Consider the following 24,189-nt stretch of genomic DNA (forward strand, 5'->3'; position numbering starts at 1 on the left):
CCGCCGCGCCCCGCCCCCGCGCCCCTCGCCCCGCCCCCGCGCGCCGCCGGGTCCCTATAGCCTGGGCCGCGCGTCTCGGGCTGTTGAGGGTGGCATGCGGGACTACGACGAGGTGACCGCCTTCCTGGGCGAGTGGGGGCCGTTCCAGCGCCTCATCTTCTTCTTGCTCAGCGCCAGCATCATCCCCAACGGCTTCAATGGTATGTCAGCCGTGTTCCTGACGGGGACCCCGGAGCACCGCTGCCGGGTGCCAGACACCGCGAACCTGAGCAGCGCGTGGCGCAACCACAGTGTCCCGCTGCGGCTGCAGAACGGCCATGAGGTGCCTCACAGCTGCAGGCGCTACCGGCTCGAGGCGATCTCCAACTTCTCGGCGCTCGGGCTGGAGCCGGGGCGCGATGTGGACCTGGAGCAATTGGAGCAGGAGAGCTGCCTGGATGGCTGGGAGTTCAGCCAGGACGTCTACCTGTCCACCATCGTGACCGAGGTGGGTGTCAGCCCCGCGCCGGGGCCGGGGACCGGGGTGTGAGGAGGACTCCGCAGCCTTTGGCTTCACACGCCACCGCTCACCACCGCCGCTCCACCCCTCTACCCCCCGCAAGGTGTGAATTGAAGCTGTTACTTTCATTCCCCCATCTCGCTACACGCTGGTGATGGGCAGCCATCCTCCAGCCAGGTGGCTCTGGAACGCCTGGCGCGGTGACTTCCACCCAGAGCATGCCCCCTCACAGCACGGGTGTCAGGCTGGCCGCCCATCCTGATGGCCATGATGCTGAAAGGCGCTGAGGAAGTGGGTCAAAGACTTCCTCTAGTTGGGGTGAGAGTGTTAAGGAACAGAGCCAGAGCTTGGGTCTAAGGACTCACCATTTTTCTTCCAGCCTCTTGGCATTTGTTCAGAAAGAAAAAAAAAAAGAAATACTCCTTTGTGAACTTTTAAAGTTCAGGGAAGCACGTGTACAAAACTGTTTCTTGCTCCTTTTTCCTGTTACTGCTTCCCCAGCTACCCTCACCCTAAAATGACAGTCTCATCACACCCTCTAAGGAATTGTTTACCTTTTACTCAGGGTTAGTTATCAGCCTGTGAGGCTCCATGCATCTGAAAATCCGTTCAGGGTGACTTGTTGACCTGGAATGTTATAACTAAAGTAGTTTGTAGGACGTAGGGTATAGCTTTTCTCATTCCCCAGCCCCTTGGATTTTTGTTTTGGGTGGCTTTGTCTATTCCCTGGTGACCGTGCAGTCATTAGAGCTGGACATGTGACATGATGTTAATGGATGAGTGTGGATGTGCTTTGCATCTTATTCAGACACTGGCACTAACTCCCTGGAGTTTCAGGGGAACGGAGCAAGCAGGGCAGTGAAAGAGCCCTCCTTGATAAACACCAGGGTCCCCAAGTTCACTGAGTGTCAGATCAGGGATTTGCAGATTAGGGAAGGCTTCCTGGAGGAGGAAGCTTCTGGGTGAATCTGGGGTGTTCAGCTCAGCAGGTGCAAAATCTGGGACAGCAAGAAAACCTAGTGGGAGGGCAGAGTTCACAGGGGCTCTCTCAGCTAGTGACATTATTCTAGTGTCCCGCGGTGTTAACAAAAGAGACACTGAATGGAGGTAGCTGACTGTGCTTTGTGGCCCAAGAGTCCACAGAGAATCAAAACTTCCAGTCATCACAAATCTTCGATCCCTGCCTCGCAAGAGAGCCGGCCACCTTCCTAGAAGCCAGTGAGAATTGTGAAAGCAGAGACTTCCCCTCCGGTTGCAGGCAGAGGCTATAGAGGGAAGCTGTACCCCATGACACAGGAGTCCCTACAAATTCTGCTTCTGGCTGCTCATGAAATGGGGGGGGCAGTGACGTCAGAAGAAGCGCATGGCATCTCTGGACTTTACCCTGGTCCCTAGGGTCCCTTGGCAGTTTATTCTAGTCATCTGCTCTTGCTTCACTGAAAATGTCGGTGGCACTGTGAGCTCCCAAAGGCTGGCCCTTTTGGAAGGGTCCTTGAACTATGTTGCTGCCAGTGTCAGTCTTTCCTTTTTTATATTTAGTCTATTTATTTCACTGTCTTAGCAGTTTCGTAAGAGCTGTGTGCCCTTTCCCCTACTAACAGGTTGTCAGTCTTTGCTGAGAGGCTAGATTAATACTTTACTTAGCCCTTTGTTTGGGGATGTTGGAAAGCCTGACATGACACTCAAGGCTGCTTGTTCCTCTCAGGTGAATAGGCATTGTTGGAAGCTGTTGCATTACCATTTTTCTCAGGCCCATTTTCTTGCAACCCAGACCTGGCCTGCTAACCATTGCAGTTAGTCCCGTGCCTGCAAAATGTCCCCAGGCCTGCCCTCTACCCCATGTCATATGTAGAGGTGTTTCTAAGTATACTGGTATTGATTTCTTAGATGTGTTTCCCAACAGAAGAAAACCTCAGGTCTTCTGTATGATACTTTAGTGAAGTTAAGGTGTGTACAGGTACTACAGAAATTAGTGGTAGATTTCCATCTTTGCATCTCCCACGGGTCCTGACATGATGTTGGATACAAAAAGGGATACTCAGGAAAATTTTTGTTGAATGTATTAATGAATCATTTAAGAAATCTTTAAAGTTTGAGAACTGAAGAAGAAAAAGACAGTTTAATTCACAGAAGTGAAACTTGGGGGTGGTTGAAAAGCATTGACTGAATATTTTAAAAGAAATGTAATACTCCACCCCCACAGACTGGGGCTTACCCATATGTGGATCTCCCACCAGACGCTGGGATTGGCAGAAAGAATGGGACACTACTTAGGAGGTGAAGGAGGACGTTCTCCCATGTTTCAGGAATGGTGTAGCGGCCCACATGCATCTGGCCTGGCCCCTTCTCTGGTTCCTCAGTCGTCCCTGGCGTTGGGGAATCAGCCACTCCATCGTGCAGCTCCAGAGTGCTTCTTGGCCCGGACTGCCCCCTCCTCTGGGAACCTGGGTGATTTCTGTGGCAGCCTGGGCCACCTGCATTTTGGTGTCTCCATAGCCCAGCCTGCAGCCAGAAAGTTTCATTTTGAAATTTCTAGCTATTCTGACACCCACCCATGAGCTGTGTCTGTTCAGCTAAAACCTTACAGTCCTCTCTGTCCCCTTGCCCCCAGCCTGTCTCTGTCTCCCAGAAGCCCCCTGCCCCAGCCCTTGGCAGTACTCGGACTCATTCCCTGTTGTCCTAGAAAGCCTCGTGGTCTGGACTAGCTTTTCTACCAGCCTTACCTCACGCGTAGAGATTTTGGAAGATAAGAGAGCCCCCACTGTTGTCCCCAAGCCCACAGCACCTGAAGGGAAGGCCACGTCAACCAGCGAGGTGGGCTGGGCCGCCTCTGGGGTGGGGAGTCCGCCCAGACCTTGAGCTGGTGCCTCACCACTGTGCCTTCGCTGACTTCTCTAACTTAAGGGCCGCGCAGACCCTCATCCCTGCCTTTGCAGCTCACGGCAAACCAGAGAAGCCGCTTGCTGGGCCCTGGAGCCACCTGTGCACCACAGTCATAGCAGACCCAGCCGGCCAGAGTGGTCAGACTGAGCCCGTCTCTAGCTGCCGGAGAACTCACACCCTGGTTCAAAGGTCTGACAGTTGACACAGGGAAGCGCTGACGAAGCAAAGAAAGTCTGTCCTAGAGATTGAAGTTCAGGGTTCATCTGGGCTTTGGGCAGCCAAACTGAAAGACCAAGCCCAAAGGTGTTGAAGGTTCACAGCCCTTTTATTCATCTGTTTCCTCACTCACTCACTCCCCTGTATATCAGACAGCTACTCAGCCTGTCCTCTGCAAGGCACTGCCAGGCCTTGTAAAGGATATGGTAGCAGGTACTTCTCCTTGCCCTGACAGCCTTGGGACAAGGATCTGCCATTAATTGCAGCAGGAGGCAGGATGAAATGTGTGGAGTAATACATAGCGTTCCGTAACAGGTGGTTTGACCACTGAAGCAGTCAGGCCAGGTACATCTCAGGGAAGAGCTTTTGCCCTCTGGGCATAAGCCCAATCCTTTTTCCCTTCCAGCCATCTCACAGATAAGAACATCTAGTCCCAAGAAACTGCATCATTTCTATACTTCCCAGAACTGAAAAGCAGCACCAATTACATAATGAGTACAAGAGACACACTTCTCTCTCTTAAAATTTTTAACGACTTTATTGCAGTATAAATGACATAAAATAAACTGTACAGAACTAAAGTGTGCAATTTGAAAAGCTTTTGTGGATATATATGTCCATAAAACTATCACCACTAGAGAGGTACACTTCTTACCAGGAAAGACGGCAAGTCTAGGCGCCCTGCCAGAGTTGCTCCGAGATTTTTTCAGGTGGGTCCTTGGACCCTCCCCTTTCACATCTCACCCAGCTGAGAGGTCATGATGACTCATGACCTGATCTTAAACCCACACGGTTTGTTCTAACTTTACTACCTGTTGTCATCAGACACTACAGCTCATCCCACTCATGGATGAGCTGGTTTGCAGTTGCTTTAGTCACGGCTGGGGAGCTGGGAGCTCAGTGCGGGAACACTAGATTCCTTTGTAAACACAACAAGCCGGGGTCCATTGCCTGGACTCTGTGGGCTTCTTATCCCACCCTCCTCAGGCCGAGTCCTGGAGTCTACTGCGGCCTAGCTGGTGGTTGACAGGGAAGTGGGTGGGTTGGCTGGGTGGGACCTAGTCCATGCCTGCCCTTGTGTTTATTTTTTGAGATCTATTACCTTTCCTGACCCTACGCACAGGCCCCCTGTGGCCAATAGGAAGTGTTAGCCCATGTTTGCTTTTGGAGGGCCCAAAGCCAGGCCCTGAGAATTGTTAAGAATTGTCAGTGGTGGGTAGAGAGCCCAGGCACTCCAGGGAGTTTCCCGCTCGCCTGGAGTAAGGACAGACTGAATCAGGTGGCAGGGGTGAGGCTGTGGGAGCTGGAGACGTGCTCCGGGGACCTCTCCCAAGATGAGCACTGTCGTCGCCGTGTCTCCTGCAGAGCATAGCCTGACCTGTTCTCAGGTAGCACCTGGCCCTGCCAGGCCACATTTCTCTAGAAGCCTATATTGGAAGACCTGATGTGGGGGTGGAGGGCCCACCCCAGAACTCCCTGCAGACGTCCCTGTGAATTTCTAGTCTGGCTCAGCTGTGTTAGTCCCCAACCTTCAGGAGAGACCTGTTGAGAAGCAGCTACTGACTCTTTATTCATTTTTTTAATCTCTTGCTACAAAAGTGATGCATGCTAGCTGAGAGTAGATTCCATCTGATCAAGAATAGATTGCATGATTCGGGCCCTGAAGCTCTGCCTGACACCCTACCTAACACCCAGATGCCAGTGCCTGTCACCGAGTCCCCCATCCCCCAGCTCTGACTCCCCTGCTACTCCTGTCCTGACCTCAGCTGCCGTGTCTGGATGGGGGCTGCCCTAGGAGCACATACCCTCTTAAGAGATGGTATCTGGGTGCTGCCACCCCCGAGGCTGCGGAGGTGGGAAGGCTGCCATCGCCTTAGCATCCAGGCTTTGGTGCTCCGAAATACTGGCTTCCTGCTAGTCTGGACTTCCTCTAGATGTAGGAGTCAGAGACCCGACACTGTTCCCTGGGGCGGGGACTACCGCCCATTCTCAGCCTAAGGGCTGCCCTCCAGCCCTGCTGGGGTGCCTGGAGGCTGTGTGCACGCACTGCCCAGAAGAAGCAGACTTGTGTTCCCCGCTGTCACTAGCCTTGGAAGCCACACACTCCCCCTGCCTCTGTGTATTACCAGGGAGCCCACAGACTGCCCAGAGGGCAAGCCAGCAGCCTGGTGCCAGGCAAGCAAGGGTCTGACTTCCCTAGAGGGTGGCCCTCTCGCTTACTGCTGAGTGCCCTCTTTCTGTTCTGGGAAACGTTTCTCTGGGAAGCACCAAGCTTCCTGTTTTGCTTTTCTTCATTCAGCTCCTTGTTAGGCTGGGTGACCTCACATCTAAGTGTTCAGCTGCTTCCATGTGCCCGTAGACCTCTCTTCATGGTAACGATCAGTAGAACGGCACATCGGGTGCTGGGAAACTCCAGCAGTGTAGCCGGTTCCCTACCCCAACCCCTGCTTTACCAGTGAAATGAAGGCACCATGTGGGGTGGGGAGGGGGATCTTAGCTGAGGTTGGATGATCAGTTAACAGTAGAATAGAAACTAAACCAGCTCAGAGCTCTTGGCTATAACTGGGCCTGGTGTTATTAGCACAGCATCAGGGATCCCAGCTCTAAATGTCACCAGAAGGACCTAGAGGCCCAGGGTGGAGACCTGAGCGGAGCTGAAGGAGCAGATCCACGTGGTGCATCCCAGGCCCACTGGCCTTGGTCCCTTGCTGCATGCCGTGACCCTTAGAGCCCCAAAACACTGCTCCAGAGCCACTCCTGTGCCAGGCCTGCCACCGGCCTGAACCCCACTGAAAGGGTACCCTGCCCCGTCCACAGCCCTGGGCTCTGCCCAGATTCTTCAGAGCAACTGCGAGAAGCCGCACCTTCTCCTGGGGTGGAACATGGGCTGAGTACCTCCTCAAATTGGAAGCAAAACAATGGAGCTGAAAGCTGTGAAAAACTGAACGGGCAGGGAGCCCACTCTCCCTGTGGGGGAACCTGCTCTCTGGCTGGCTGCCCAGAAGAGCTGTCTCCTGCCTGAGCTCCCACACTCGCGTGGCATGGAAGCAGAGGGGCAGGGATGCAGGTGTTCTGATTGCATTTTCTGAGAAGCCGTAAATTTCAAACACTTTTAAAAAGAAGTGAGTGATACATCCCTTTGCTCCTCTTACAGTGGAACCTGGTGTGTGAGGACGACTGGAAGGCCCCGCTCACGACCTCCTTGTTTTTCGGGGGTGTGCTGGTGGGCTCCTTCATTTCGGGGCAGCTCTCAGACAGGTAAGGTGGGGGTCTATCTCCTGCAGCTGCAGGGGACCCAGCAGTGAGCAAGGAGCGTGTGTGTGCCTGGCCCTTGACATCAAAGGATAGCGTTCTTTAGCCCAGGGCTTTTTGTTTTAAAAGAAGGGGAAGCCTAATCTACAGACTCCGCACTTAGTAAAGAGCCAACAGCCTCCCCTCCGTAATTCTTGCTGAGCTGAATGTATCCATGCTGGATCAATTGGATTTGACCAGGAAATATGTCAGGATTCACTTCTGCACCAGCCTGGCTTTCCCAAGGTGAGTCCCCGAGCGGGGGAGAAGTAGACAACCACACACATGCACGGAAACTGTTTGCAGATCTAAGGCGTCCCCGCCTCTCCCCAAAGCCATCGCTTTCTCTACAAGGTGAGAGGAAGCCTCACTAGTCAGTAGTGGCATCGTGGGCAGAACTCGTGTGTCCACAGGGCTGATGCCCCTTAGCTAAGACGCCTATGGACATGGCCTTTACTCCACAACAAGCAGGAAATGGGCTGTTTTGACCTATAAGCAGGTTATTTGTGTAACTTAAAGGCTCTTAACTCAAGGTCCATTCATGACTTAGGGAGTTCAGTACTCCCTGTGCAAATTGTATGCAAAATTTTAGAGATCGTCTGTGAGCCTTTTTCTGGAGAAAGGTCCATAGTTTGAGTGAAGTTCTCAGAGGGGCCTGTTATATTGTATCTCCAAGGTTTGGAGTCTGTCAGAGAAGCCTCTGGGGAGAGGAGCGGCCTTCAGCAAGGTCCTTGGTCACACTGTGTCCCCCAGTAGAGAGGAATCCCAGCGCTGTCCCAGCTGGTTGGGGTCTCTCATAGAGAAGTTAAGGATGAGACTATCATTCTACCTTTAGAACAAGGCCCGTTTATCCTGTAGCACAGACTCAGGGTGAAGTTTTGGCACGTTTACATCTATGGATTATTGTCTTTACTGGAGAAGTCTATTTCTCACTAAATTTGTCTTTTCTAGAATGTTATCTAGCGATTAAAAAAAAGAGACAAACTCCCACAGTCACCAGTGAGCATTAGAGTTCAGTGGGCCACGATCACGACTAGCTGAGACACTCACCCCTTTGGGGAAAGGCCTGTGCTTCCCCAGATCCTTCATCTAGCAACAGGCATCCGCTGACTATTGACATTTATTTAATAAACACATAGCACCTACTATGTGCCAGACACTCTTATATCACCGTGCGAATTAAATAACTAAGTTAATCTTCATAACACTATGAAGTAGGAAGTATTAGTATTCTCATTTCACAGATGGGGAAAATGAAACTAGAGGAGTGAAATGACTTGCCCAAAGTCACACAGCTGGCAAGTGGCAGAGCGAGGGTTTGGGCCCAGAGACTGTTGATCCTCTGTTTTGTATGGACTACTGTTCTAGGCTCTGCTCTTCTAGACCGTACCTTCAAGCAAGGCAGGAGGTATAAACAACTAATTGAGGGAAGCACTTGCCATCCTTGGTGAGGCAGAAACATGCAGGATGCTAAGAGAGGCTCTGACCAAGGGGGCCGGGAGAGGCTGCCCTGAGAGGGTGAAGCATGTGCTGGGAGTTGAAAGGTGAGGAGAAATTAGCCATTAGGGGGTGGGGAGAGGAAAGAGCATTGTGGGCACAGAGAGCAGAATGTCCTTAAGTCTAGACTCAAGAAGAGGCATAGCACACGTTAGGAACTAGAACAGAGTCCCCTGTGGTGGAGACATGGTATAGAGACGAGGTGGGGAGGCAGGCAGAGGCCAAGCAGAAGAGCGGGTGGCTTAGCAGATGGCAGGAGTTGGGCTTTAGTCACAGAGCAGTGGGGAACCATTGAGAGTTTTTTAAAGTGGGAGTGTGACATAATCAGTTTTGCAATTTTGAAAAGATTATTTGATACCTTTGTGGAGAAAGGATTGAAAGGAAGAAGAGGGGTTGTGGAGAGACCAATTCAGAGGTTAGCACAGTAATTTATGCAGGACATGGTGGTGGCTTGGGCTGGGCTGAGTGTGGTGGAAACGGAGAGGAGTGGTAGGAGGGCAGGCCAACAGGACTTGGCTGTGGGGTGGATGGGGAAAGTGAGGAAAGGAAGGTTTGCAACCTGGACAACCGGTAGGTGATGATACCCTGCTACGACAAAGCACTCTGGAAGAGGACCATGTTTGCAGAAGAAGACGGTGAGTTGAGTTGGAACCTACTGAGTTCGGGATGCCTAGGAGACGCCTAAGTGGAGGAGGTGAATGTGCAGTTGGACAGGATGGATACGGTGCTCCGTGAGAGGTGTGGGCTGGAGGAACACATTGGGGACGTGTCAGCTCATAGACTCCTCATCACAGCCCCAAACATGGATAAGCTTGCCTGGGAAGAGTGTACAGTGAGAAGAGGGGGTGCCCGGGACTGAGCTCAGAGGCCCTGCAGTGGGATGGTGGGAAATCCCTTCTCTCGGGGATGAGTGGTGAGACTTCGATGTGAAAAGCAAGGAGGAGTTACCCCAAGTGCAGAGTTGAAACTCAGTACATTTTTCTGGGTCAACTGTGTCGTGGGTTAGGTAGGTTTGTGGGCGAGCCTGAGAACCCGAGTACCATGTAACACGCGAGTACCTGAGGGAAGTGTTCCCAAAAGACCTGCTTCCAAGGCAAAGAAATAAATTTAATGAATATGTTAAGGACCACCTTAGTCTTCAGAAGGGCTAGTACAGTGTGTTTCAAAACTTAAAACTTGTCAGCGAACTACTTTTAAGTAGGATCATTAGAGTTCAATAAATGAAATATAGCTGAAAGTGTGGCTGTTCTGGCTGTGTCCCCTGCCTTCACACTGTGAAGCCACCCCTCAAGCTTGTCTGCACCCCCACGGGAGGCCCAAGGCTCTGGACAGTTTCTCATCTCATTACATCTAAGTACGCCAGTTCAAAAAACCAAGCCAAACAACTTACGTAAGAGCAGTAGATTCATGCTCTCAGCTTGTTTAGTATACCAGCAGTAACTTTTTATATCAGACAAAGGCTTAACCTTCTTTCTGGAATATAAATAAGGCTGAAATTCAAGATCAATAAAATAATCCTGGATCGTCAAGGCCTTTTATCTGACATAATATTAAGTTACTTTGAAGTGCATGAATTACAAGAAGCACAACCCCAGGAAGAAGTAGACTGATGGTTCCTGGTTTTGTAGGCATGTGTGTGTTTGATGTTTTGTTGACAGAGTTTCAAAGTGAGTGTTTCTAGACCCACTCTGGACTGCCAAGGACTGGTGCTATGTAAGGATTCCCTGGGTCTTTTTCTCTCCCGCCATCCCAGGGAGGCCTTGCGCGGGGAAGGCGGGATAGAGGTTACAGCCATCTGCCTGTAGTAAGGGACCACCCTTGGGTGGCATGGAGGGTGCTCTGTAACAAGAAAATGCAGGGGGTGTCAGAGGCTCCTTCTAGACCAGGGTTTCCCAACCTCGACCCTATCGACATTTGAGCCAGAGAATTCTTTGTCGTAAGGAGCTATCCTGGGCATTTTACGATGTCTAGAACATCTCTGGCCTCTACCTACTAGATGCCAGCAGCACCCAAAAAGAAAACACACACAAACATGCTGCAGTGAGTAGGAGCAGCACACTCATGATCATGGCCGCAAGGCCCCGCCCCCCCTGCAGTGTGGCTCCGCCCACCCCTGCAGCCTCCTTGTCAGTAGCTGGCACCAGCCGTGCAGTCCCGTCGCGTTCGTCATGCCCCTCCGGCCACAGTTGTGTGCGCTCTTCTCAGTCTGAAGCATTCCGCACCCCGCCCTCGTGGCCTCCTGTGACTTGGAGGCTAACTCAGGGTCCCTTGTGCCTTTCCTTCATAGCACCTATCAGAAATTGTCCTCATGGGGTTAATGTTGGTCTCCCCACTATCCTGTGAATATCATTGAAAACTTAGTCCCTGTCCGTACTTCCCGTTGTCAACAACTGCTCTTCTTTGGGGCCTCATGTCAGTGTCCCATCATCGGGGAGACCCTCCCTGAATGCCCGCGTCCCCAGTCCGGGGTAGGTTCCCTCGTTGTGTCGCTTACGGATCTGCGTGCTGATCCTTCAGTGCACTTGTCTCGGTGTGTAACTGTATATTCAGTAGTGTGGTTGTTGGACTAAGTGTGATTACCGTCTGTGTCACCGCCTATAGACTATAAGGTCCTTGAGGGCAGAAACAGAGTCTTTTTTTATTCAGATATACCCCTATTGCCTGGTATATAACAGATGTTCAAACAAACATTCACTGATTGAAAAGGGGTGTCAACCTGCTCTGGGCCAACTCAGGCCGAATCTGATGGTTGACCTACCAGTAGCGCTGTCTTTAAAAAAAAAACAAAAAAAAAAAACAAACTTTTTTTTAAAGGCGGGCACAGCTCACAGTGGCCCATGTGGGGATCGAACCGGCAACTTCGGTGTTATTAGCACCACGTTCTAACCAACTGAGCTAACTGGCCGCCCCAAAACCAACAGTTTTTAAATTTAAAAATGAACAAAAGTAGGAAAACCACACAGAACAAATGTGTGACTTGATGAATTATTCCAGGGAAGTAACCTCATAACTACCACCAAGTCAAGAAATAGAACTTTGCTGGCCACCAAGAAGCCCTCCCCCAGAAGTAACCACTAACCTTTTACACTAATTACTTCCTTGTGGGTTTTTTGTAGTTTCATCATCCAAATGTGCATCCTTGAACACAAATTTAGCGTTGCCCACTTAAAAACAATTTGACATGTCTTCATCTACTTAATCTAGGGACTCTCCTTCCATCCCTTCCTTTGCCTTACAGTTGATTTTTTTTTTTTTTTAAATATGGAACGCTTCACGAATTTGCGTGTCATCCTTGCGCAGGGGCCATGCTAATCTTCTCTGTATCGTTCCAATTTTAGTATATGTGCTGCCGAAGCGAGCACCAGTTGATTTTTTTGAAGAACCCTGGGCTGTTCCACTTGCTGAGTTTCCCAGAGTAGATTTGGCTGATTGCATGGTACAGTTCAGCATATTCCTCTTTTCTCTGCATTTCTTGCAAATTAGCAGCTGGATCTAGAGACTTGATCAGATCCAGGTTCAGTGCCTTTGGCAAGATTATAGAATTCGTGCAATGTTCAATTGTCTCTTTTTATGATGTTAAACAGTCATAGAAATACAATGCCCATGTCTGTTCATTCATTGGGGGTTATAAAATGGTGATATTCTAATTTGATCCCTTCTTTTTCATTCCATAGCTGTCATACTTTTATAAAATGATACTTCCCCTCATCTCTGATTGGTTACTGTTCACATAGTTTATGTAGGAAAGTCAGGACAAGTGTTTCTTTCCCTTTATTTACCAGATTTCATTTATAATGAATTGTTTCTCCATCACCCTCCAACGTAAACCAGTTCTTTTTAAAAAGAACATACATTATGTATGTATAGATTCACACGTCATAAATGTGTCACAATCCTTGGTAATCATCATCATCATTGTGGCACTGCGTTTCGGCACCGCTGGTGCCCGGGCTCCACATTGGTCCTGAGGAGTGGGCTGGGGGGTTACAGCATAGGCGCTGGGAGACTGGGACGCTCCCTGCACCAGGGGCCCTGCCGGCACTGTCTGTGACCCCTCCCTGAGTGGCTCTGGGGAAAGCCCCTCTTGGTGGAGCCCATTCCTGCCGTCTTCTCCCAGCTGCTTCTGTCACTCCCCTTTCCTTCCCAGGTTTGGTCGGAAGAACGTGCTGTTTGTGACCATGGGCATGCAGACGGGCTTCAGCTTCCTGCAGGTCTTCTCCAAGAACTTCGAGATGTTCACCGTGCTGTTTATCCTTGTAGGCATGGGCCAGATCTCCAACTATGTGGCAGCATTTGTCTTGGGTACGGCCATCACGTCGGAATTGAGTACTTGACGCTGTGTTTCACCATCCTCTCTTCTCACTTTCTGGAGACAGCTCTGATACCCCTCAAGGGGAGGTGGCCTTGAGCAGCGCTGAGCAGGGCTTCTTGGAGAACCCAGTTTGTAGTCAGGGAAACCGAGTGCATCAAGGCTCAGCCTTGGGTCCCCAGCAGCAACATAGCCTGACTGCTGCATTCCAGGTCTGTTCTGGCCTCTGAGGTCGCATTAGGACTTCACGACCATTGTACTAGAACTCACCCAAGATCATCCATCAAAAAAAAGGGCTGCCACTGCCCAGGGCTGAGGTAGTTAAGGAAAGAGGGAAGTATGACGTAAAGAACAAGGGCCAAGATTGGCAGGCTCGCCAAGGAAGAGAACTGCCTCTTCTGCAAAGCACTGTGGCCAGTGAAGTCGACTGGCACGAGTGAATTGCTAGGCCTGGGCTTTGGTCACGTGAGCTTCGGGGTTGGCATTCAGAGTTCACACTGCAGGGCTCTGGCCTGTTCTCACTGAAACGTTGCCAGTCTCACTGTTTGGAGGACTCTCACTCTGGCTTATTGGTCTTTGGCTTCCTTGGGCTGTATTGTTGAAAGGATTACTTCTTTCTTTTCACATTTGACACACTTTTTTCCCCTTTAAAGTTTAACAGTCTGCATGTGCAGCCTTAGTAATGACTTCCCCTTTAATGAATTCTTCCTCATGTGAGGATTAAATTTTGAGGCCTAACATGGCATCTGTAGCGTATGGCTTTGGGAAGCGATGAAAGTTTTCATGCGAGAACTGTCGCTGAGGGGCCTGCAAGGGCTTCCCTGAGGCACCCGGCAGATGGTCAGACAGGATTGGGTTCAGAATCCCATCCCGCTCTAGGGCTTGGGAACGTAAGAGATAATTCTAGCTGCTTTCGTGTCTTTATGTTGCAAATTATACAAGAGAAGATTAATAAGGAAATCACGTAAACTAAAATGCTAATACTCCTCCCTTGTTTTGAACAGGAACAGAAATCCTTGGCAAGTCAGTGCGTATTATATTCTCTACGTTAGGAGTGTGCATATTTTATGCAGTTGGCTACATGCTGCTGCCACTGTTTGCTTACTTCATCAGAGACTGGCGGAAACTGCTTCTGGCGCTGACGGTGCCCGGGGTGCTGTGCGCGGCGCTCTGGTGGTGAGTGTGGCCTTGTGCCCAGAGGTGGCCACCGGCAGGATGTCTTCTGTCGGGCCTTCACTAGGGGGCAGCAGCAACCCACAAATCCTTGTTTGGGCTCCCAGAGACCGGAAGTATAAATATTTATAAGTTGTTTCAGAATGTTTTCTCCACACTCAGAAAAGCCAGAACCAAACAAAGTCTCAAGAGATCAACAGACTTGTTCTCAGCCCTGGGCTGGATAGATTGGAGTCCAGGGAAAGGAAGAAGCAGTAGCTGCAAGATGATGGGGTCCTGCATGACCTCCAGGGAGTTATAAGACCACAGGACAGGACAATGTAGGACAGGACAATGTAGGCCCTGCTTCTGGCTGCATGTTGCCAAGGCCTCAGCCACAGGCACTGGAAGAAGAGAGAGACCAGTGCAAGCGAGAGTCCTCAGGGGAGCAGCACGGAGGAGGCCAGTCTGCACCTGAGCCTCCAAGACTGAGGAGTTGCACAGGCGGACAGGAGGCTGTCTCACACCAAGAGAGGGAGCACAGCAAAGGGGTTGAGGCAGGATTGCCCCTTGCAGGCGGGGATGGTGAGAGCACGGCCCCCAGTGTTGCTGAGACATTTCAGAGCATAGTGGGAGAGGATACAGGGCACAGCATGGGTCCTGGTCATGACTGAAGGGCAGGGGCTACCTGGTGAGGTAGAAAATAAGATCTACAACATCCCAAAGCACCTTGGTGCTTTAATAAGCATAGGTAGAGAGTCTAACAGGAAAATTGGATGAATCCATGGGGGGTGAGGAAAAACTAGAGGCTAAGAGACCAGTGTAGAAGCTTCTGTGGATGCCATAGACAAGCAGGGAAGTGCAGCCCGGCAAGGGTCTAGGCTGGTCTGAGCCCACAGCAGAAGCCAGGCTTCAGGAGCCTGTCTAGCACCAGTCTCCCTAGTGTCCAGCAGGTGGCACTACTGCTCTTCAGAAAGGGTGGTGGCCAGCCTGTGGAGGAAACCCATGGAGTGCTGAGTGCTGGTCCCTCCAAATTTTGTGCATTCCAGTACTCAAAAGCTCACTCTTCAGGTCATTACTGGCTGTAGTGTGGACCATCTCTGCTTCTGTCTTGGAAACACCAACTATTCCCTAAACCTAGCTTGATTCTGAAACCCCATTTCCCACCTCTACTTAAGCTCCCCCTGGGCTGTTGGGCAGGAAAACCTCAGGGCGTTGCTCCTCATACTGCAGGTTCATCCCGGAGTCCCCCCGATGGCTCATCTCTCAGGGACGATTTAAAGAGGCAGAGGTGATCATCCACCGGGCTGCCAAAATCAATGGCATCGTCGCACCCTCGACCCTCTTTGAACCAAGTGAGGTAAGTGCTACGTGGGAGCTGGAGGGAGGGTCTTGGTGACCATGATTTGAGGGAAGCACAACAAAGGCCAGAAGCCCTCCCTTCACACAGGACCCCAGCCTTCTCCCTGCCCGAGCCCCAGCTGCCCCCAAGGCAGGCCCTGTTAAAATTCAGAAGCTTGAGGCGAAGGTTCCAACTGCCTCAGTCTCTCCACTTTTCCCATGGATTTTAGGTTTTCATACTTGATATACATCTTTTCTAGATAATCATATAGTCTAACCATTACTTTTAATAATAACTACTCTGTGAGTAATAGGCTTTTCATGAAGTGAGCATTTTGGAAAATAATTATTTCTTATACCTTACGTAGTTTCTGATTGTAAAAAAATAATACAATACAAAAATTTGAAGCCAAACTAAACTTGGAGTTAGTTGTGTTCATTTTCCCTCCGCCCGCCAGTGGTTAGTTGTTTATTGCATGATCTTGCAGCCAGGTCCTTTTTGATATCTGCCCCTTTGCCCTACCCTGACCCAACCCTCCCTGCAGACCCTGTTCTCTCGCCATGAGTGATTTCCTGGCTTTGCTTCGTTCCTGTGTCTTGCTTCTCCTTGTTCTCTCTCCTTCTACCCTCTCAGCAGCAGGCAGTTCTCTTCAGTCTCATGACTATAAAAGAGGTTGGACATTGCAGTTGCTGACAGGGTTGTGGGATGTGCGTCCACTCTGACAGGAAGACGGGACTGGCTGTGAGAACAGCTACCAGCAGTCCTGCTGAAGTGTGCATGGAAGGCATGTTAGAGACACTCAGGACTCAAGATGCAGGCCTGGGGCTTGGGAAAGAGCGGCCAGTTATTATAGGCCCCAGAGAAGCCACTAGCTGCCGCCAGCCCTGCCAGCCTCACAGTTAAGTGACCAGCAACCACTCTCAGCATACATTGTAAAGGGCTCTGGTGTACGAAGGTCAGGGAAGGAGTAGCTGGCAGAGATGGCTTCTAAGTGAGGAAGCTTTGGTGGCTTTTCAGTGAGGGGTCAGTCTGGGTAATCCCATAAGGCCCACTGGCACCCTTGAGGAAATGAGGCTATTTCAGGGGATCCATTAAGTCCAAAGTTGACCTTTTGTTGAACTGCTAACTCGGGAAAAACAAGCTCCAAAGCTGGGTTTGCTTAAGAAAGCAACATCAGTGTGTTTAGACGTGTGGTTTATTAATGACCTTGGCTGTGCTGACTTTCATAGGAAGTTACTTTGGGTGAAGCTGAGGTCAATTTTCCTGTTTTGCTATTTGAAATATTTTTGGTTTTGGAAGTAGACCAGTAATGACATGGTATAAAGACTGGAAACATTAACTCTTTTAAAATATCAGATCAATAAACTACATGGCCAGTTTCTCTCTGACCCAGAGGGCAGGGATCCAGCCTTGGGAAGGAACGCTCAGAGGCCTCCCTGGAATGTGGCCACTGATGGAGGCTGGGGGTGGTGCCTCCGCCTTGGCTGCGTCCCCTGAGGGACTGGTCACCTATTCTGCCTCCTCATTTTTGTTCACTAATTTGCTACGGACACAGTCCGGGGAAGCCTTCCACTGGCTGAGATACAGTCATTCCGTTTACTCTTCAAGAAAGAAACAAAGCACTCCCCAACTCACAGACCCAGAAAGCTCAGATGCCAGGGTTCCAGGTATGTTATGGGCTCTCTGAGTCTCCGACCTTCTCTCCCTCCTGTGCCCTTGTCCTATCGTTCCTGCAGCTGCAAGACCTAAGTTCCCAGAAGCAGCAGTCCCACAGCATTTTGGATCTGCTCCGAAGCCGGAACATCCGAATGGTCACCATCATGTCCATAATTCTGTGGTGCGTAATGGAGACCTGCCGAGGCTTCCAGACAAAGCCCATGGCAGTGCCTGTCATGCCTCTCGCTGGCAGATATGTCTCAGACCAAAACAGAAAGCCTGTGTCATCAGAGAGCGAAGAGCTGTGCCTTGCGATCAAAGAAATGAACGTGTCACAATTCTTAACTTGACGGAATCTCAGAAAAGGAGAATGAAAACCTCTGTGTGGGCTTTTTTTTTGGGAAATAAGGGATCTTTGGGGATCCCTCCAGGTCCTGAGGTGAATCCTTGCTCACTCTGGGCCCTAGTTCAGTTGTTCTTGTCCCCTGTGCCTCAGACAGTGACTGAGGAAGACAGGTGAGGCCCTCGAGAAGGCTCTAAGTGGAGACGTCATGTTCTTTCAGTGACAGAGGCTGCTGAGTACTGTCTGGAAATGTGGAAGCAGGATCCCTCCCTCTGGGATGTTCGGAGACTGTCCTGGAGGTAGTGCCACGACCTAGGTGTCCTCGTCAGTTTCCTTCTAATGAGGCATTTCACCAAGTTTGTCAAGCAGGGATCTGAGTTACCAGAGAGAGGGAACACATCCACGTGCCTGGAGAGCGCTTGCTCAGTGGCCAGACCCTCGGGATTCTAGGCCACTGCCTGGCCCTGCTGGGTGAGGAAGGCAGACTTCGTCTCGGAGTCCCTTGCACTAGAGTCAGCCAGCCTTGGCACAGCCAGCTCTTTTGCTCGCTGGGGTTTCTGATGAGTCACCCCTTTCTAAGGAATGGCCCGGGATCCCTCAGGGCAGTGTGCCACCCAGGAGCCGGCCTCAGACAGGGCCAGCATTCAGTCTGCACCACAGACGTGCCAGCCTCTGATGTGTCACCATTCTGTGGTCCACGCGGGCTCCTGCTGTGGATTCCCCAGAACTTCTGCATGTGCCCTTTCTCTGATGATACCAGCTGTGGTTTCAACCTGCAGATGAGTCCAGTCTGACTCACAAATGTTTGGTTTGCCAGAGAGAATGCCCACTGGGGACAGGGACCTGGCCGGGAGGCATGCAGATGAGAGACGATGTGGTGCCCCCACCATTGGGAGCTCCCTCTCCTGTCCTCACGGCACAGTCAGCTGCCTCTGGCCAGCCTTTTCCTGCCTGGTCGCCACAGAGGGTCTGCTGGGGCTCTTTCTCCAAATGTTTGACCTGATAATCATGCCTTAGTTTTTCTTATCCCTCCAGTCCTATCCCATTCCCCTTGCTATCTGCCTCCTGACTCATTCTCCAGTTGCTCCTGCAATTGCTGGGTTTGGGGAGGTCCAGAGAGTAGGGAAGTAGGCTTTGTGAGAGCTTCCGGCTTAGGATTTTTAAAGCTGAAAGGTAGGTTGGATTTGGGTTTGTTTGTTTTTCCAACAATGTAAGTCTATCTGAATTATATAAGCCTTTTTGCTGTTTGTGGTGTTCTGAAAGTGTTCTGGCCCGGAGTTTACACTGGGCCGGGGGAAGTCATCTTTCGTTGTAAGAAGTAAGACTCAGGGTTAAATCTGCTGCCCTGTAAAGATAGTTTTGACTTTCCTGCAATAACTGTACTTGAAAAGTTGTCCAGGTTGGGAGGCGCCCGCGTGGATTCTGCTCCTCCAGCTTTCTTCTGCACTGTTTCAGGATGACCATATCCGTGGGCTACTTCGGGCTCTCCCTTGATACCCCTAACTTGCACGGGGACGTCTATGTGAATTGCTTCCTTTCGGCAGTGGTTGAAGTCCCGGCGTACATATTGGCCTGGCTGCTTCTGCAGCACCTGCCCCGGCGATATTCCATGGCCACCGCCCTCTTCCTGGGTGGCAGCGTCCTCCTGTTCGTGCAGCTGGTGCCCCCAGGTAGGGACCATGTGCATCTGCGGTCTGAGGTCTTCTCTGAGTTAGTCTCTACTACCAGGCTGTCTCCTCCAGCTAATAAAGAGAATAAAATCATGCTGTCACAGCTCACCTGCATATCTTCATTCTTGGCCAAAAAGTCAAGAGAAAATGTCTCCTGGGACCAGACACTGCTCATGGCCCGGGTGTGGGGGGAGTGGGCAGAGCAGCCTGGTGGGGCTCACGGTTAAATTTACTCTCTACCCAAGTTAGTGTGTGCATATTTGGTGTTCTCCGTACAGTAAACCAGGAGAAAAGAGAGCCATCCGCATTACTTCTTAACCTGGCCTGTCTTAGTCATTTATTCAACAAATAGCTAGGCAGTGCCTGCTGTGGGCTGGGCACTAAGCTTGGGGCCAGTGGTGCAGAAGTAAACAAGTCGGGCAGAGCCCCACACCCTCCTGCAGCTCACACTCTAGTTGAGAAGACAGACAACAAACAAGTAAATAAAGGCTTAATATAGTGCAGACTATTACCTTTTATAATAACAATTAAGGACTGCGGAGAGCTGGTTTACACAGTGGTCTCGGCAGTGTCCCTGAAGAGGGGGCACGTGAGTAGAAACATAGAGGAAGTGATGGAGAAAGAAAGGCATGAGAAAGTTTAAGAGCAGAACATTTCAAGCCAAGGAAACAGCAAAGGCACAGACCCTGAAGAGGGAATGAGCCTGCCTGGCATGTGTGAGGAGAGAGGGAGAACAGAGGGGCCAGGTCACAGAGTGGGTCTCACAGGCCATTCACAGGACGTTGTAAAACCGCCTTGTATCCCACGGGTAGGGGAGGCAGCCTTTTTCAACAATTCATAGCACAGTTCACGGCCTTATCATGGCCCCTAGAGTTGTCAGTGTACCCACGGATTTGGGAGCCTCTGGTGATCGACTGTGGGTGCCAGAGGCTGGCAACACTGCACAGGAGCAGCCCCCCCGCCGTGCCGCGGCAGGGAGCCCGGGAATGTGTGTGGAGGTTCCCGCGTCCCTCACAGCACCTCCTCCGCGGCACAGTGAGCAGGATAGATCGGAGGATCATTTCTGAGGGTCTGCTGGTCTGTGAATTGCTGAGGTCTGAGTAGAACAAAAGCGTGAAGTGAGTTAGAATGAAGTCCCCGTTCATCCACAAGTCATCAGTGAGTCCGCAGCACCTGCAGCCTGAGCTCTGGGTGCCAGCTGATCCCTGACAGACTGTCTGTAATGACTTCAGGCCAGGAAAGCAGCTTTGTTTGGCCTATTGAGGCTCACTCTGGTGGTCTGTAGGCTGAGGAGACGAGCACGTCCTCACACAGCTGCAGGTCCCCACCTCCTCTCAGTAATCAACTTGGAGGGCTGTTGCCCCTTGTCCCACAATAAGAAGTTACGGAAACTGCGCCCCCCCCCCCAAAAAAAAAGGGAGAAAGTATATTTGTTTCAGGCAACACACACTCACGCACACACAGAACTCTCGGTAGCAGTGTACCTGGAGCTGGTGCCTTCTCCTCCTTTCTTCCCTTTGCCTCTCCAGACTTGTATTATTTGGCTACGGTCCTGGTGATGGTGGGCAAGTTTGGAGTCACGGCGGCCTTTTCCATGGTCTACGTGTACACAGCCGAGCTGTACCCTACCGTGGTCCGCAACATGGGCGTGGGAGTCAGCTCCACGGCGTCCCGCCTGGGCAGCATCCTGGCTCCCTACTTCATTTACCTTGGTAGGTCCCGTGGGCGGAGGGCCCGCAGGAGTGATGGGGGCAAGCCCTGGTGAGCTTTACTGTGCGCCAGAGATGGCTTGGCAACGGGAACACAAGCACACAGCAGATGGGATCTGTCCTGTGCTGGGATCTGTGCCTGGAGACGGTTCTCGTCCAGGTGCGCGCTGGGGGAGGCACTCACGTGTAAATGGGAAAGAACCTATCAACCAGCCAGAACGGGATGAACGAAGGAGAGAGTTTTGCTGCTGTTTCAGGCCTTCCATCAGAGAATACAGTTCCCTTGTCCTAAGGAACCTAGGCGGGTGGCCTAGGGAGCCAGTGTACCCGAGTGGAGAAACCTCTTCTTGGAATCAGAATTTAAAAGGAACCTGAAGGGTAAAGATGTCCATTCAAGAGGTCTGATGAACTGAGAATTTCTGTACCTGGCAGCATGTGACACAGTGTTTTTCTCCTGTGTGAAGATCCCTTGTGCCATTTTCTGTGACGGCACCAGTTTTCTCTGCTTCAAAATCATTTTCTCATGACCACTGCTGTTGCCCTGTATATCCCTCGCTGGCACACCTTTTGGGAGGGGTGGCATCCACCTTGAGAGTTCCCAGAATGCTTTGTGGTGTACATGCTACATAGATCTGACAAGCAGAAGCACCTTGTTTGGCCTGTAGGCAGATGGGTTCTGACACATCTGGGGAGGTGGAGGAGCTATTCCGGTCCCTGCATTAGCATCTTGAGTTCCTTGGAAAATTGGGAAACAGGAATAGTAATCATGGCTCCCCTCCACTCCCCTGCACCTTGGGCACTGCTGGACCTCTGGGCATGTCAGTGCCAAGTCTGGGTTCTGAGACCTGTCTAGGTGCCAGGCTCCAGTCTGGCAGCTCAGACTGTGGGACCTGCGGAGGCTGAGAAGGCAGGTGATCCCCTGTGGAGAGTCCTGGGAGCACAGAGGGTTGGAGAGAGACCAGGTCTAACTGCACCCCGGCTTGGGGCTCTGTCTGCTTTGCCGTAGGGGCCTACGACCGCTTCCTGCCCTACATTCTCATGGGAAGTCTGACCATCCTGACAGCCATCCTCACCTTGTTCCTCCCAGAGAGCTTCGGCACCCCCCTCCCAGACACCATTGACCAGATGCTAAGGGTCAAAGGGTAAGGAGGCCTCCTTCCTTCACAACGTGGTGCACTGGGCCTGGGTCTGGCAGAGAGCGCCCCACAAACCGTCACAAATGCCGCGGCCTAGTTTAGCCATCAGAGGGTTAGAAACGCCAAGGAGGTTACATTGTGTCCTCTGGTCAGACCCAGACCAGTGTGTCACCGTGTACATCTCCACAGCACCAGCGGCTCTGGGGTAGTGCAGAGACGAGGAGAAACCTTTCAGAATCTGCTGTATGACTTTTGCACCCTTTCGCGAGATCTCAGTTCTGGGTTTGCTTGGTGGGTTTGCTTCAAGACTGGTAGACGTCTTTTTAAGATTTGTTACTAGCATTTGTTTTGCTCATTTTTATAGAATCAAGTACAGGCAAACTCCAAACCACACAAGGGAGTTAAAAGATGGTGAAGAAAACCCCACAGTCCTTAAAAGCACAGCCTTCTAGCAACCTCAAGTGAGTGAGAACGTGAAGAGGAAAGACTGCATCCTGTCAGAACGGCTGGTGCAGGCACTGAGTCCTTGGGGCAAAGGTCTTTGCTGTTCATTCTGTTGACTTTGAGTCTGGCCTGCTCGTGGGTGGGCACCTGGCCACCGAGGCTACGCGTGGTCCTAGAGCGCCACCTTCCCTCAGGGGACCCTGTGACCACCGACAGACAACTTTAGAGAAGTCCTGACTAATACAGTGATGGACTGTACGCTTCCCAAGAAATTAACGATTCACTAGAACCAGTTGGATTTGGAAGAATATGAGAGGCATCTGCTAAATTTACATTTTAATTTCGGACGGCCTAAAAAGGTCTCCGATAAAGCTGGAGGTCTAATCTTACCCCTCCCCACCCCCGAAATCTTTTCCCCCTCTCTCTCTAATGGTGCATATTAGAGGAAAAGAAATCATTTCACAGGGAATTTGATTTCTCACACCTTGTGAGCTACCAAGGATATTAAGTAGGATTGTTGCTTCCCCAGGGCAGGACAGCCGAGGTCTGGGGAACCCAGAAGGTAATTAACAGGAGGGGACTGAGCAGGTACTGAGCATAGGGGAGTGCACCGATGTGGGAGCTCCTGGAGCACTCAGTGTGACTGCCGGGGAGACGTGTTTACATCTGATGGAAACACTGGGCTTGTCTGGGCCCGTAGCAAACACATCATTGAACCTACTATTCTTGCTTTCGTGCCACGTGACTCAAACCTAGCTGTAATGGTTTCGATGTATGGTTTGAAGGAAGTATGTCAGTGAGAAAGAAAGATGAGCAAACTTGTCTCTTCTCTTAAAACCATAATGTGGATTCTGTGTTTTGTTTGTTTGTTTATTTGTTGTTATGTATTTTCCTCCTTAAGTTATTTGCCCTTCAGAGTCGACTTAGGAAAGTCTGGTCCCTTGGCCTCCTGGTTTGTGTCTTTTTATTTTTTCCACGCAGAATCACTCTGGCTATGGTCTGCAGTTGCCACTTGTCACCAGCCTTAGCCACTAGCACTTCTCTGAGTGCCAAAGCTGACGTCGTTGTGTGTGTTCTTTTTGTGATGCCTAATCATGGAAAAAAATTTACAAAGGAGAAAGTTAAATCATGTTCACAGTCTTTCAGAGTTGCTCACTTCAGTCGTGTGACATTGGGAAATACTTTGTATTCCGTGTAATTGTCTTCTCTTTCTGATTGTTACCATGGTATTCATAAAGCAGACACTTCACCTGGTTAAAAAACCATATCTTGGGGAAAGCTACTGAAGTGCCTTGGAAATGCAAATGTTTCAATAAATAAAATGATTTTTTAAATAATAGCAACCGGCAGCAACCTTTATTTCCACAATTTGGTGAGCCATACCACATCATCACCTGACTTCTCTGTGTCGCCTTAGGTTAATTCTAACAGTGGTTTGTGATTGTCTCGAAGGCTAAGATTTAATCCCAGTGTGCTAGAAACCTTCACTCTGTATTAATTGACTGTGGATTGAGCCAGCCTTCTTAGACAAGTGTCTTAGCCTGGGTTCCCCTGAAAGCAGAGCCTGAGACCAATGCTTCTGTGCAGTTAGGGAGTTTAGGAGTAAGATTCCAGGGAGCAGGAATAAAGGATGGGGGAGGAAACAGGAGGAGCGATACCCATTACAAGGATGCATTTTCAGGTCGGCCACAGTCAAGGGCACGGCTCCAGCCAGAACTTCTGAAGAGCCTTATGAAATACATCTCAAAACCATCTGCACCCTGGATAAAAGGGGCAAGCGTTTATATATTGGCCCCCACCCCCCATTTGTCAAAGGCAGTCCATAGATGTCAACTCCCCGCATTTCCAGGTTGCACATGCGTGAGTCCCAAGGTAGAAAGCAAGAGGTAATTTTTCAGGCCTGAGGTGAGGCACTGTCAGGTCGCACCACCAGGGTCAAAACCTGTGTGAACTGGTCGCTGCAACAGTGGCTGGAGTAAGTGGTGGGGCTGAGAGGATTGGGGATTGGATGTGGTGCCCAGACATATGAGTATATACCAGGT

The 24,189-nt window shown here is 50.8% G+C and overlaps 1 protein-coding gene and 1 non-coding gene across 5 annotated transcripts; one reads left to right on the top strand and one right to left on the bottom strand.

Annotated features, from left to right (window-relative positions):
- Positions 1 to 31: 31 nt before the first annotated feature.
- Positions 32 to 23,486, top strand: LOC117016541 (solute carrier family 22 member 5). 4 transcript variants are annotated; one of them, XM_033095899.1, is made up of 11 exons: positions 32 to 487; positions 6,753 to 6,856; positions 12,504 to 12,688; positions 13,700 to 13,718; positions 13,809 to 13,871; positions 15,081 to 15,207; positions 16,926 to 17,026; positions 18,644 to 18,858; positions 20,388 to 20,570; positions 21,574 to 21,709; positions 22,068 to 23,486. In XM_033095899.1, exons 1-11 carry the CDS (start codon positions 95 to 97, stop codon positions 22,153 to 22,155), a joined length of 1,614 nt encoding a protein of 537 aa, XP_032951790.1. In that variant the 5' UTR covers positions 32 to 94; the 3' UTR covers positions 22,156 to 23,486. The 4 variants fall into 4 exon arrangements, with proteins under 4 accessions (XP_032951790.1, XP_032951788.1, XP_032951791.1 ...); XM_033095897.1 differs by having other exon boundaries at positions 34 to 487; positions 13,700 to 13,871; XM_033095898.1 differs by having other exon boundaries at positions 35 to 487; positions 12,534 to 12,688; positions 13,700 to 13,871.
- Positions 11,642 to 11,748, bottom strand: LOC117017139 (U6 spliceosomal RNA). The gene has a single exon (XR_004422016.1). It is a non-coding gene; the product is annotated as a U6 spliceosomal RNA (small nuclear RNA).
- Positions 23,487 to 24,189: the final 703 nt, after the last annotated feature.

This window comes from Rhinolophus ferrumequinum, chromosome 24 (genome assembly GCF_004115265.2).
Source record: "Rhinolophus ferrumequinum isolate MPI-CBG mRhiFer1 chromosome 24, mRhiFer1_v1.p, whole genome shotgun sequence".
Lineage (NCBI taxonomy): Eukaryota > Metazoa > Chordata > Mammalia > Chiroptera > Rhinolophidae > Rhinolophus > Rhinolophus ferrumequinum.